This window comes from Lissotriton vulgaris, chromosome 4_1 (genome assembly GCF_964263255.1).
Source record: "Lissotriton vulgaris chromosome 4_1, aLisVul1.2, whole genome shotgun sequence".
Lineage (NCBI taxonomy): Eukaryota > Metazoa > Chordata > Amphibia > Caudata > Salamandridae > Lissotriton > Lissotriton vulgaris.
Window position 1 is genome coordinate 617,944,128 of NC_141691.1, and position 15,024 is coordinate 617,959,151.

General features: G+C 48.4%; 1 protein-coding gene across 2 annotated transcripts in view; it reads left to right on the plus strand.

The window, feature by feature from the left end:
• Positions 1-15,024, plus strand: part of CDK13 (cyclin dependent kinase 13) — an 841,634-nt gene that overhangs the window by 757,823 nt on the left and 68,787 nt on the right. For both annotated transcript variants that reach the window (XM_086964864.1, XM_086964863.1), the window contains exon 15: positions 8,034-8,474. In XM_086964864.1, coding sequence (XP_086820990.1) covers positions 8,034-8,474 — 441 coding nt within the window. The remainder of the gene's footprint in view (positions 1-8,033; positions 8,475-15,024) is intronic.

Genomic DNA, 15,024 nt, shown 5'->3' on the forward strand with positions numbered 1-15,024 from the left:
CGTGTGGCAGCGCAAGCCGCTAACATTTGGAGAATAGCCAATACACAGGCCCTGTTGGCTAGGTACGACAGGGCGCACTTATTATTATTATTATTATTATATGAAATTTATAACGCGCTCAGCTTACCCGGGGGCATCCCGGCGCGAAACAGACCAAAAGGAGAGACTCAATCTAATCACTACTGTGGGAACAAATAGGTCTTGAGAAGTTTCCTAAACAGTAGGATCTTGGGCTCTGAGCGAATCTTAAGGGGCAAAGAGTTCCACAGAGTCGCCACCTGCACAGAGAAACGCCTGCCCCCAGAACGAGCTCTCCTTACTCTCGCTGACTGCAGAAGATGTTTTTGGTCCGAGCGTAAAAGACGTGTGGGCTTATAAGGACGGGCCATGTTAAAAAGAATGGGGGGGCCCTTGCCATGCAGAATTTTGTGGGCCGTGCATAGCGCCTTAAATTTCACTCGCTCCTTCACAGACACCCTACGACACCCTAGAACAATTAATGCAGCACATGCCTCACATGTACAGAGAGGCAGCGGAAATGGTTATACAAGAGGGTAAACTGGTCTCCAATGCGTCAATCAAATGCGCACTGGATGCAGCAGACACTGCAGCGAGGGCAGTCAATACTAGCGTGATGCTGCGACGCCATGCATGGCTGCGCATCTCAGGGTTTAAATCCGAGATCCAAACTACTCTTCTCAATCAGCCGGTTAATCCGGACTTCCTGTTTGGACCCGAAGTTGACACGACATTTGAGAAAATGAAAAAAGACACTGAGACGGCGAAATCCATGGGGGCTCTCCAGTCACAGCAGTTTCGTGGCGGTTCCTTTCGTCGCTCCGGTAACAGGGGAGCAACAAGAGGACAGGCTCAACAGCATTCACAGTACGCCAAGGGCAACACGCAATCTGCCTACACTAAAAACACCAGAGGTGGATACCGTGGGAACAACACCAAAGGGAGAGGCCGCGGCAATAACAACGCCAGGTCCTCCTCTCCCAACAAACAGTGACTTCATGTCACTGCCCCCCGACCATCTAACACCTGTCGGGGGGGAGACTCCAGCAGTTCCTGCCACTCTGGGAAAACATCACAACAGACAGGTGGGTGAGACAACTTATCCGTTACGGCTATTGTCTAGAGCTAACCTCCACCCCCCCCCCCCCCCCCCCAAACATACCCCCAAGAAACCGTCCTATGTCCGCAGAGCACTCGCTCTTATTGCAGCAAGAAGTACTCTCCATGCTGCAAAAAGGAGCCATAGAACTTGTGCCTGCCGAGGAAAGGGGTGCAGGGATTTACTCCCTGTACTTCTTGATTCCAAAAAAGGACGGGTCCCTGCGGCCCATTCTAGACCTCAGACCCCCCAACCAATACATCCTTTCGGAGCACTTTCACATGCTAACTTTACAACAAGTCCTGCCGCTGCTCCGTCAGGGCGATTTCCTAGCCACCCTGGACCTCAAGGATGCGTATTTCCACATTCCCATTCACCCAAGTCACAAAAAATATCTCAGGTTCACAATCAACAGTCAGCATTACCAATTCAAGGTTCTGCCGTTCGGGGTCACTACTGCTCCCAGAGTTTTCACCAAGTGCTTAGCGACTGTGGCAGCACACCTTCGCAGGGAAGGTGTTCACGTGTACCCCTACCTGGACGACTGGCTCGTGCAGGCCAAATCTGCCGAGTAGTGCGGCCGCGACATGTCGCGAACAATTCACCTCCTTCACAGTCTGGGGTTCTCTCTCAACTACGCAAAGTCTCACCTGCAGCCGGCCCATGTGCAACAGTACCTGGGGGCAACACTAAACACCCAGTTGGCCACGGCGCAGCTGAACCCAGCCAGGGTCAACAGCATGCAAACGCTCATCCGGAGGTTCCAACCTCAGCGATCCCTCCCAGCGCAAGTTTTCATGCAACTGATCGGCATGATGGCATCCTGCATATTCATTGTCCCGCACGCGAGGCTGCACATGCGACCCCTTCAAGAATGCTTAGCCCGTCAGTGGAACCAGGCTCATGGCCATCTAAAGGACCTAGTGTTGGTGACCGGTCGTGCTTACAGCTCTCTGCATTGGTGGAACCCACAAAACCTTTGCAGGGGACGACCGTTCCAAGAGCCTGTCCCACAGATAGTGCTAACGACGGACGCATCTCTCCAGGGTTGGGGAGCGCATGTCCTCCACTACACAGTGCAGGGACTATGGACAGCACAACAGCAACGGATGCATATCAATGTGTTGGAACTCATGGCAATCTTCATGGCACTGAAGGCATTCAAGCTGCACCTGTGCAACAAGGTCGTGTTAGTCCGGACGGACAACATGACCGCCATGTATTACATCCAGAAGCAGGGAGGCACGCACTCCCCGCAGCTGTCTCATCTAGCCCAGAGCATGTGGAAGTGGGCCATTCAAAGGAACATCTTCCTCATGGCGGAGCATCTCCCGGGTGTCGACAACCAGATGGCGGACCTGCTCAGCAGGCACAGTCATCGGATGCACGAGTGGGAGATCCACCCGTCGGTTCTCCATCCGTACTTCCAACAGTGGGGTCATCCAGACATCGACCTCTTCGCCACAAGCGAGAACGCAAAATGCCCAAACTTCGCCGCCAGGTTCCCACACCCGCAGTCTCAGGGCAATGCGATATGGATGAACTGGTCAGACAGATTTGCGTACGCTTTTCCGCCAGTCCCCCCTCATACCTCTGGTGGCGCGCAAACTGCGACAACACTCCATGACACTCATCCTAGTTGCTCCAAAGTGGGCACGGCAGGCTTGGTACACCACGTTCCTGGAACTTTCAGTGGTGCCTCACCAACGGCTGCGCCTCACTCCCAGCCTCCTCACTCAGAGCCATGGCGACATTCAGCACCCAGATCCCCAACAGTTGAACCTTGCGATTTGGCTCCTGAGGTCATAGAGTTTGGATACCTGAACTTGCCTCCTGAGTGATGAACATCATCAAGGAGGCAAGACGACCAACTACCAGGGCCTGCTATGCAGCCAAATGGAAGCGGTTAGTTATTTACTGCTCCAACAATAACATTAATCCATTGGACGCATCTACGCAAAACATCATATGTTACTTATTGCATCTGTACCAATGCAACCTGGCGTACAGTTCCATCAGGATCCATCTGGCGGCCATAGCCGCTTACCTTCAAAACAGGCAGCACCTTTCCGTTTTCAGGGTGCCAGCCATTAAAGCCTTTTTAGAAGGACTTAAGAGAGTAATCCCTCCCAGACACCCCCCTTCACCAGTCTGGAACTTAAATATCGTTCTCACCAGACTCATGGGGCCGCCCTTTGAGCCACTCCATTCCTGTGAAATACAGTTCCTCACCTGGAAGGTGGCCTTCCTAATAGCTATTACATCGCTGCAGAGGGTCAAGCTCTCACAATTCAGGAACCCTACCTGCAAATTCATGCGAATAGAGTGGTGCTTCGCACCAACCCTAAATTCATGCCAAAGGTGGTTTCGCAGTTCCACCTTAACCAGAATATAGAACTGCCAGTTTTCTTTCCTAACCCAGATTCAGTGGCAGACAGAGCACTGCACACCTTGGATGTCAAAAGAGCTCTCCTGTATTACATCGACAGGACAAAAGACTTTCGAAAGACTAAACAACTGTTCGTTGCATTCTCTCCACAACATAAAGGCAACCCTATCTCCAAGTCAGGTATAGCCAGGTGGATTGTTAAATGTATCCAGATCTGTTATCAGAAAGCTAAGCGCACATTAACAGTTCCCCCTAGAGCGCATTCCACACGCAAGCTGGGGGCTTCCATGGCTTTCCTGGGTAATATTCCTCTAGAGGACATATGTAGAGCAGCCACATGGACCACCATACATACATTTACCAAACACTACTGCGTAGATGTACACTCCAAACAGCAAGCTGCTGTAGGACAGGCTGTTCTCAGAACTCTCTTTCAGACTGCTGCAGCTGGCGCGGGCACCCGCCGATAAGGAGGAAACTGCTATTTATTCTATGCACAGATATGAATTCAGCAGCCCTCATGCCTCGAACGGAATATGCTACTTACCAGTATGCATCTGTTCTTGGCATGAAGGGCTGCTGACATTCATATCGCCCGCCCTCCTCCCCGGTGCCTGTCGCAGCTGCAGCTCTCAGAAGCATTTTCAGGCATGGTCATCACTTTCAGTATTACACTCCATCTCTACCACAATGGCGAAAAACAATCTGGGGATGGAGAGGATGCCCATGCGCACTGTACTCCAGGGGAGGAGCCAACTATCTTGTGATACTTCGAAGACTCTTCCAGGACAATAATGTGCAATCATCCGGACCCAACACCAGGCGGCGATCTATGCACAGATATGAATGTCAGCAGCCCTTCATGCCAAGAACAGAGACATACTGGTAAGTAGCATATTCCTTTCCTGGTTGTGAACCACCTGGCTGAACTTTTGAATGCCAGGGTAAACTAGGTCAGACGTTCACATCTAGCGAATCAGAAATGGCAATTGCACATGCTTGTGGCACAAGGTCCCTTCTGCAATTGGGAAGAACATTGGCTCGATCTAATCACCACTGACAAGAACATACAATATCAGCAGTTCTGTGCATGGAGTTTCCGAGGCGTCTCACTAGGAGACGTGTTCTGCCTAGATGGAGTTCTGGGACTACTGTATAACTTCCTGCTGATACCTCTCTTGCTCAGTTGTGAAGATCAGGACCGGCCAGGCCCAAGTCATTTTAGAGGCCCCGTATTGGGCAACGAGAGTATGGTATCAATAGCTCCTTGACATGAGCATCTGTCCTCCGATCAGTCTGCCCCTCTGGTAGGATCTGCTGTTTTGCAGCAACTGGGCAGGATCCTGCACCTGATCCTTCTCTATTTCAATCTTAATGCTTGTTGATTGAGCAACAAGTGAACACCTTCAACCTTCCGGCGGTGGTTGATGTCATCTCTGCAGCCATGCTCCCCTTTACAAACCCTGTATATACCTGTAGTTGGGAACAATTTGTGGCATGGTGAGGAAAATGCCAGATAGACTCTCTCCATTCAAAGTTATCTGGTGTTTTGTAGTTTTTGTTCCTTACCGGCCAGGCTTTGCTCTTGACACAGTTAAAGGATACCTTTCTACTCTTTCTGCCTTTTTACAGTTGTCAGATCAACCCTTATTATTCTGATCACCTTTTGTGGTGCGTTTTTTTAAAGGTCTCCGACTTCGGTTTGCTCCCTTGCCCTTTGTTATACCACAGTGGGACCTTAATTAACGCCACATATTTTATGTGGACTGCTTTAGAGCCGTTTCACAGTTATCCTTTGTGGATTTTGACCCTCAAGAATGTATTCCTTGTCGGCATGGCATGTGAGTGAGCTTCAAGCTCAGTTAATCCTCCATACATCATTGCCTTCCCAGACAAATAGTTTTGCAGATGCAAGCAGCATTCTCAACGAAAGTTGTGACCAAATTACAAGTCGGTCAAAATATCACCTTAACAGCGTTCTTTGCCACAACTCTCCCCCGTAAGCAGGAGGAGACTCCCCACCACTTGAACCCCAAAAGATCACCAATTACACCAGAGAGCACCTGGTGGACAATCCGCTTTTCTAGAGCAAAAAAGGCAAGGCCTTGCTGAAAGGGATTCTCTCCTGCTGAATTGTACTCTGCATCAACAGCTGCCCATAAGGGATGTGAGCTCAAACGTCTCGGGCCAAACCTGCTACCACTGCATTGGCACACTGAGATTCTGTTCTGGACATAGATTTGTGAGGCAGCCATGTGGGTATCACTCCATACACTGACTAGGCACTACCGTCTGCATAGCCAAATTTGCAAAGAGTAGCATTTGCCCACTCGGTCCTACATGACTTTTGGTTTGAGTTCACCAACAGACCTACCTCCAAATAGGTACTGCTTTGGTATCTATTCCAAAGGTGAGTAATCTGCAGGCAGAAGTCTCTATCAGATGAGCAGGTTACTTACCTTCTGTAACTCCCTTTCTGGTAAAAGAATATCTAACCGGAGATTCCTCACCTATCCTCCCTGTACATTGGACTTCATCCCTAAATAAGATGCCAGTCTAGGAATCTGCACACTGGTCGCAACCATTCAAATACAACCGACGTCAGTTCGTGGAATTGTGATGTGATGTGAAGTGACATTTATATATGGCGCTATCACTCCAAAGAGCATCTTGGCGCTTTTACTCAACCAGCCGAATGAGGGTCGCAGCTGTACTGTCCACAGAGGGGATGAACCTTACACTAATGCTTTGCATACTGGATCAGAGAGGCTGTAAATCCAGGTCTTGGGAGATTTCCTAAAACCTTTTTCAGATGTGATCTGAAGCAGGTGGTGGGGGAGTTTGTTCCACGCCCTAGCGCCCATCACTGCCAGGGATTTACCTCCCTTCGTAGAAAGTCTAAATTTGGGAGCAATGAGCAGGTTGGCCGTGGCAGACCTAAGATTACGCGGGGATGATATCTTGTAAAGCTTTTGCGGAGGTATATCGGCCCCTGCATATTAAAGGCCCTATAGGTGATGATTAGTATCTTAAACAGAATGCGTTTGTCGATGGGGAGCCAGTGTAGGGCATCCAGTGCAGCCGAGGCAGAGCACTATCTGGGCCATCCAAGTACCAGGCGGGCGGCGGCGTGCTGGACCATCTGAAGCCTGTTGAAGGGCCGCTTTATTTGACCCTACATACAAGCTGTTACAGTAGTCCAGTCTTGATGTAATTAATGCCACTGCCACCGTACGCCTGGCTTCCAGGAGAAGCAGGTCGAACAATTTCCTCAGACCCTTTATGATGTTGAAGCAGGAGCCTGCTTCCTCCCCTGCTTGCTGTTTAAATGAAAGGGTGTCATCAAATTTAATCCCCAATTTTCGTGCTGCACGAATAGTGCTCGGAGGAGTTTCCGCATTCTCTGGCCACCATACCTGAGGAGAAAATGGATTGTTTTGTCCAAATGGCAGAATTTCCGTTTTGGCGGAATTACACTTCACGTGGTTGTTTTTCATCCATGTGAATGTCGCTGCTAGACAGTTTTTAAGGTTTTGTTCTGCATTTGCCATGTCCTTATCCAGGACTAGAATCAACTGCGTATCATCAGCATATGCAATCGTGCTGATATCAAAGGAAGAGATTAACTTAATCAGGGGGACCATATAAAGATTGAAAAGCGTTTGGCTCAAACTTGAGCCCTGAGGTACCCCTGTCTTCAATACTTTTTCCCCTGAGCAAAAATGCCCTAAAACAGTTACTTGACTCCTATGCGACAGGAAGTTCTTGAGCCACTCTAATATGGTTCCTGCTATGCCAGCAGTAGCCAGGCGGTCTAAAAGGATAGCATAGGAAACTATATCAAAGGCTGCGGATAGATCTAAAAGGATCAGGACAGCCTTCTTGCCATGGTCCATGGCAGCTCGTATAGTTTCAGTTGTAAACAAAAGGGCAGACTCCGTGGAGTGCTGGGCTCTAAAGCCTATACAGGGTCCGCACGCCATTTACCGAGCGGAATGGTGTTAATGCGGAGCTGCACAGTGTCTGCTGAAGATGTTTCTGGATCCAGTGTGACTCTTGGGCAATATTCAAAAGGCGAGGAATCTGCGTTTAGATCGTTTTTACCAGAAAGAGCATTGCCAAATATTTTTGACTTGTTCCTCTTGATTCATTCTGGCACATGGAGGAGATGCATGAGGTAAGGAACCTGCAGATAAGAGTATTTTCAAGAGATCTCTTTACAAAGGTAAGCAACCTAATCTTTGAGATACTTTTTTTATGTTTAGTAATTTTTGAACAAACTGATTTACGGCTGTAGGTTGTGGATTCAATTGAATGAGTATTTTTTTTAAATTCTGAAATACTTGAAACTGGTTGTTGTCTGGTTCACAGCATTAGTCTTGACACGCCCTACTGTTCATTTAGCTTCGATCTATTTTAGGGGTATAGAAAAACTGCAACTATTAAAGCCTTTGCCAGTGGGGCATATTTTAGTGATCAAAATTTAATGTCGTGTTAACGCTAATTTCTGAGTGTTGTTAATTTTAGGTAACCAGAGCTCTGGACATCAATTAAACCAGAATGAAGTGGCAATCTTGCTGAATTTGCTGCAGTCCAATTCAAGTGTCAATATGGCTCATTTTGCGCAGGTATTGAACATTAAAGTGAATCCTGAGACTCAACAACAATTAAATAAAATAAGCCTTCCTGCTGGAATCTTAGCAGCAGGTGATAAGCAGCCAAAACCTCCTGAACCTGTTAAAGCACCGACCGTGATCCAGCCTATTTTGCCACCTGTTCAGACAAAGCCACCCAGCATCACTTCAGACAGCGCTCAACCATCTGTTCAAACTGCGTTTTCAGTGCTGGTTTCTCAACTTATTAAGATCCAGCAGTCCAAACAAAAACAGACTTTGAATGAGAAAGAAAATGGATCTGAAGCATCATTAAAATCAAGGCCCCATCATGAGCCCAGAACCCCTAAAATTGGTAAGTCGCTTATTCATCTTTCATTCCAGTTTGATTTAGCTGTTTCTATGACACTAAGGGCATGGCCTCAGTCATGACAGGGCTTTAAAATAATACATACAATGAGTGGAATGTATGCAAAAATATCTAGCATTGCCTGTCACCCGGGCTGCATTCCAGTTCAGGTCCGAACTAGTGCTAGTAGCTGCGAAATTTACAAGCATTCTGCCCCATTTGTTTTTAATGTGTTTGAAGTACAGAAGAGAGCACAGGAGTATCGCTGAAATAATTGGGGGCTGTACTGGTGTAAATATGCTGGTCTTAGCTTTCTATGTTCACAATGCTTAAATGCACCGAAAATGTTCTCTAAAAAGTGTAAACGATTGTAGCAAAGTGTCTGTCTCCAGATAGAAGCTGGGTATCACTAGTTTTCCAGAGAAGAACTGGGATAAAGGTAAAATGGATTGGAAAACATTAAGGAGGCCGGTGCACTGCTGTAAAAATATTGTTGCCTACTTTCTTGTATTTTCCTCATGAATAGTCTTGCAGCTAGTTTATATGGGCATTTAAGAAAACACAGTGAGCTGTCCTATTCTTACCAAAGTCAAAGCAGTTGGGCCCTTCTGCATTTCAGCTGGTTTTACTGAAATTCACAAGGAATAGTCTGTTGAAACATGTCTAACACGAGCAAATATTGCAGTTTTGTTAATTGACTCTCGACTGATGCAAGCACCCGGTATCTTCTCAAGCAGTGGAAATATTGCCCCAGTATTGGAACTTTCATAGATTCCCATGCTTTATATCATTCCCCGTCGTCGGAATGGGAGCCTCTGTAAATAAAAAATACCATAGCAGTAAGCACAAAGTGAAAAAATAGGCCTAGGCCTCGTCTCATTTTGTAGCTTATCCACCTCTTTTTGTAAAAGAGACCAAATTCTTGCAATAGCCAATCGGAGCAGCCTCACCCCACAGAACCTTCCTGAGAGAGCCTCAGATTTTCTACCGCATGTTGTGCAAGGGAGTCTCCATTGAGCTCTGCTCAATTTTCTTCACTTCTGATTAGATATCTACAACTTTTTGCCTGTTTTTTCGTCATGTCTGACAAAGAGAAGAAAGCACTTTTTAGAGCCTGTGCTACCTGCTCAAAAAAGAGGTTGTTTGTTGAAGGCAAACACGAAGACTGTATATACTGCTTGTACCCGGACCATAAGGCCACTGAGTGCAAGATTTGCAGGACCTTCTCCACAAAGACCTTGAGGGACAGAGAAGGCCGCCTGCTGACTTGGTTGCAAAAGATGAAGGATCGCAAGGAGGTTCTGTCTTCGAACAGTGAGGGCTCTTCTTCTGCTGTGTCATCAAGAAGATCAAGGAAGGGGGGTAGGTATTCCCCTTCAACATCTAATGAGCCCCATGTGAAGGCCTTGCCTGGGACCTCTGATAGGTCTGATAGGCCTGCTTCCCTAAAATCTCCTCACCACGGTGAAAAGGAGAGGCAGGGACAGCCTGAGGAGTTGCAACCTACAAAGAAGGCTAAGAAAATCGTCTCTGTGACTTCACCAACTTCAGAGAAAGAAAGAGGGGTGAAAAAGCCTCGTCTACGCCTCAGGACATTGCTTTAGACAAGAAACAGCGTCCGTTGACGGTGAAAACTACAGGTACGTCGACGATTCCTGTCAAAGACTTGTCTCTGAAAATGGCCTCTTCGACGGGCTAGTCGACGGCATCTACACCATCGTCTATGTTTGAGACGCCTGATTCCTGTTCGTCGTCGACGAAGCTGACATTTTCCACGTCGACGCCGAGTAGAGTAGTCCACGACGAGAACAACGTCTACGACGACAGCTGTCATGATTCTGACGACGAGCTCATCGACGACGCCGTCAACGATCCAACCATCGTCGACGAAAGCCATCTCACCGTCGTCGACTCAGCCTTCGACGACGAGCACAGTCTCTTCTTCGGCACTTAAGTCGACGAAGATTAAACCGTCGACGACTGGGAAAATCTGCATTTCTCAAAGGAAGAGACGTATAACTCCAGAAATGACATCTCCACGGCGGGTTACGCCATTGCCTCCTTCATTACTGCTTGATGATGACTCTGAGGAGGAGAATGACAGCACTTATGGGCCAGCTTATAGCCCATCTGACTTGCAAGTCAAATTACAGGAGGTCAGTTTTGAGGAAGGCGAGACGGAGCAACACCACTATGCTCCGCAAGACTGTTATGACCAGCAAGAGGGGCCTTGCATGCATGATCATTCGCAGAGATCTCCACGAAGGTCTCAACAGGAGATGGTAGCGATGCCGTCCTCACTCATCTCAGACCTGCAATTAATGTTGCAGGACTATCGGAGGCGGTTTCCAACTCAACAGGAGGTTCAACACGTACGTCCTCCAACACCTCTACCTCCAGTCCCGCAAGCAGTGGCGAACGCCTCTTTGCCCTTAAGGGTGCATGACCCAGAGCCCGTAGAACATCCTCAGGAGGTGGTTGCCACTCGGGATGATCATGATGATGCCTCATCAGATGCGGATCAGCAGGGGGACCCTGACCAAGATCGGAATGTGGACTGGAATCAGGATGGCCTTCAAGATCCAGATGTAACAGGGCCTGATACCGCAACCTCTCCTCCAGCAGATATTGGAGGTTTTCACAACCTCATGGAACGAGCGTCTAAGAGATTTGGTCTTCTCATTACCACAGTTCAATCTGACTGTTTTTTGTACAACTTCAAAGAACCATTCCGGAAGTCAGTTCGTTCGATCCCCATCCTTGAGCATGTTTGATCAGAAGGAATAAAGGCTATGCAAAATCCAGCCACGGTCCTCCCAGTGCTTTCCAGACTGGAGAAAAGATAGAAGGCGCCGGAGGGCAGCCCCGCATGTCTTACAGGTCAACCAAAACCGGACTCTGTTATCTCCCAGGCCGTACAGAGTAAGTCCAAGAATCCATAAACACCGCTAACGACACCACCTGATAAAGATGGGAGGCGTCTGGATAATGTAGGAAAAAGATTCTCCACAATGGCCAGTCTCCTCGTTAGGGCGGCTAATGCTCTGGCGATTCTTGGGAGATATGATCGCCAGATGTGGTGTGACCTATCCCCGTTTGTGGAAGAACTTCAGGATGGGTCTAAGGACGAGGTCAGGAAAATCTTGATGGAAGGTGAGCGCGCCTCTTCGAAGGTAATCGACTGCGCTATGGATATAGCAACAACGGCCTTCCGAGCGCTAGCAGGCTCGGCTGTTTTGAGACGCCAGGGCTGGCTGCGAGCCACGTGGTTTAGACAAGAAGTACAGAACAAAATTCTGGACTTACCTTATGACAGAGAGATGTTATTCGGTAAACATGTGGATGACGCCCTACAAGGCATAAAGAAGGATACTGACACGGCTAAATCCTTGGGAACATTACAATACCGCAAAGTTCCTTTTAAGGGGGCAAGAGGAAGAGGTTTCTCATCCTACGGAGGCGGCAATCAGCAACGCTACTCTTCCTACTCTCAACCTGGTCAGTCATACAATCCCCAATATTCGCAGAGGCAGGGTCTGTCGGGGTCTTTCTCTCGCCAGCCGCCGAGAGGCGTCAGGGGCAACAGAGGAGAGACAATTCTAAGAGACAGTAGCGGCCATGTGGGTCTTTCTACTGTTCCTGTTCCCTTGTTAACACCAGTGGGGGGCAGGATTGCCCATTGCCTAAATAGCTGGAAGGTCATAACTTCAGACCAGTGGGTCCTGAACATCATCAAAAAAGACACACGTTGGAGTTTCAACATCTTCCTCCAACGAGAGCTCCAGACGCCATTACACCCAAACATCTAAGACTTCTTTGTCTCGAAGCCCACCAACTCTTCATCAAGGGGGCAATAGAGCCTGTACATCACTCCCAAAAGGGGAAAGGGTTCTATTCCAGGTTCTTCCTGGTTTGCAAAACGAAGGAGAAGTGGCGTCCGATTTTAGATCTACGGTAGCTCAACACCTATCTCATAAAGTTGTCTTTAAGGATGGTCACCCTTCAGGACATTCTCAGTCTTCTCAATCCAGGGGACTACATGGCAACCCTAGATTTGGAGGATACATATTTCCATGTGCCCATTCATCCAGCTCACAGGCACTATCTTCGATTCACAGTAGGCAAGAGCCATTTTCAATTCAGAGTACTACCTTTTGGTCTCCGGTCCGCACCGAGGATCTTAACAAAGGGACTAGCTCCTGTGGCAGCTTTTCTCAGGGAGCAGTCTTTCGAAGTCTTCCCATATCTGGACGATTGGCTAGTAAAGGCTCCTTCGTTCCAAGAAGCGTCCAGGGCAGTCACGAGCTGCAGTCAACTGTTCGAGCAGCTGGGCCTTCGGCTCAACAAGTAGAAATCGATTTTGCGCCCCTCCAAAAACAGCGAAGTTTTTAGGTGCTATCCTAGACACGGATTGCTGCAGGGCTTTCCCTTCGGAAGAGCGCCAGACCAAACTGATTCTCTCAGCTCGCCTCGTGCAAACAAGGAAATCTGTCAGTCTGCCAATACAAATTGCTTCTCGGATCGATATCATCCTGCATACCATTGATACCGCACTGCAGGCTTCGAATGCGTCCACTGCAGGAACAGCTGGATAAGCAATGGCGTCAGGTGACAGGCTCCTTCGACGACAAAATCGTGATCACACCAGGAATGCGGAAAGCAAGCAGCTGGTGGTTGCTAAAAGAGAATCTTTCAGTAGGTTTGCAATTCCAACTTCCACCATCTCCCATGGTGTTAACAGATGCTTCCATGGAGGGGTGGGGAGCGGTCCTCCAAGAACTGAAAGTCAGTGGTCATTGGAGCACAGTCCAAGGCAAGTTCCACATCAATCTGCTGGAACTTATGGCCATCCGTCTGGCCTTACAGGCTTTCCTTAATAGGATCTGCAACCGTTCAGTGCTGGTTCGTACAGACAACACCACGGCCATGCACTACATAAACAAACAGGGCGGGACGAGATCCTGCACCCTTTTGAAGGAAGCACAGAAACTTTGGTATTGGGTGATCCAACACAATATCACTCGCTCAGCAGAACATCTTGCGGGCACACTCAATGCCACAGCGGACGCTTTGAGTCGCCAAAGGACTATCAGCCACGGATGGGAATTGGATCAGACCATTCTAGAGGAACTGTTTTCACGTTGGGGGACCCCAACCATCGATCTGTTTGCGACTCCTCAGAACGCCAAATACCAGTGCAACGCAAGCAGGGATCCTTGGGGAATGCGCTTTTGATAGCCTGGTACAGCGCATTTGTTTACGCCTTTCCACCAATTCCGCTGATCCCGAGATTGATCCGCAAGCTCAAGGCGGAGCCGTGCAGAATGATTTTGATTGCACCAGCATGGCCGAGGCAGTTTTGGTACACAGAACAACTTCTTCTCTCTCAAGATCAACCAATTCTCCTGCCGCCTGTTCGATCACTATTAACAATGGCTCACGGGCAGGTTCTGCATCCAGATCTGAATTCACTCCAATTGACAGCGTGGCTCCTGAGTCCAGAGAGTTCCAGGGTTTGAATCTTCCAGGAGAATGTAGAGACATTTTAGCCCAGGCCCGAGCGCTGAGTACGAATAAAACCTATTGGGCGAAGTGGAAGAGGTTCTGCCTTTGGTGTCAGAGACAAGGTCTACATCCATATACTTCTGCACCGCACCAACTCTTGCCTTACATCCTTTCTCTTGCAATATCTGGATTGGCTCATTCTTCTGTAAAGGTTCATCTGGCGGCCATTTCTAGATTTAGACGATCATCATCAGGTCCTTCCATTTGGTCTGCGAAGATTGTTAAACAGTTCCTGAGAGGCTTTTTCAGGGTTTTTCCTCCAGTCCGGCCTCCACCACCAGCCTGGCATCTTAATTTGGTCCTGTCACATCTGATGAAGGCTCTGTTTGAGCCTATTCACAGGACCGATATGAAGTTTGTATCATGGAAACTGGCTCTTCTCTTGGCCCTGACATCGGCTAGAAGAGTTAGTTAGCTCCAGGCATTCACAATTGAGGAACCCTTTCTACAATTCAAGAATGATGTTCTCATCCTGCGGACAAATCCTAAATTTATCCCAAAGGTCCCCTCAGAATTCTATCTGAATGAGCCGGTGATCTTAAAGTTCTTCTTCCCGCGGCCCTCCACGCCAGCAGAGAGGGCGTTACATTCTTTGGACATTCATAGATGTCTCAAATTCTACTTGGAGCGGACGAAACTGTTCAGGAAGTCTTCCCAGCTTTTTGTCTCATACAGTGCTCCGCGAAAGCGTTGTCCAATTTATAAACCCTGTATTTCCCGCTGGATATCAAGTGCAATCCAGTTTTGCCATCGAGAAGCAGGCAAGCCACTTCAGCGAGCAGTTCGTGCTCATTCTACGAGGTTGATGGCTTCATCGGTGGCTCTATTCTCAGGTGCCCCGATCAAGGACATATGTAGAGGGGCGACATGGAGCAGTGTCCACACCTTCACTTGCCACTACTGCTTGTATGCGGATGCAGCAGTGGGCCATGCGGTCTTGAGGGACCTTTTTCAATAAGTCGGTGAGCTTTCCTTTCTATCCCGCCTTCCT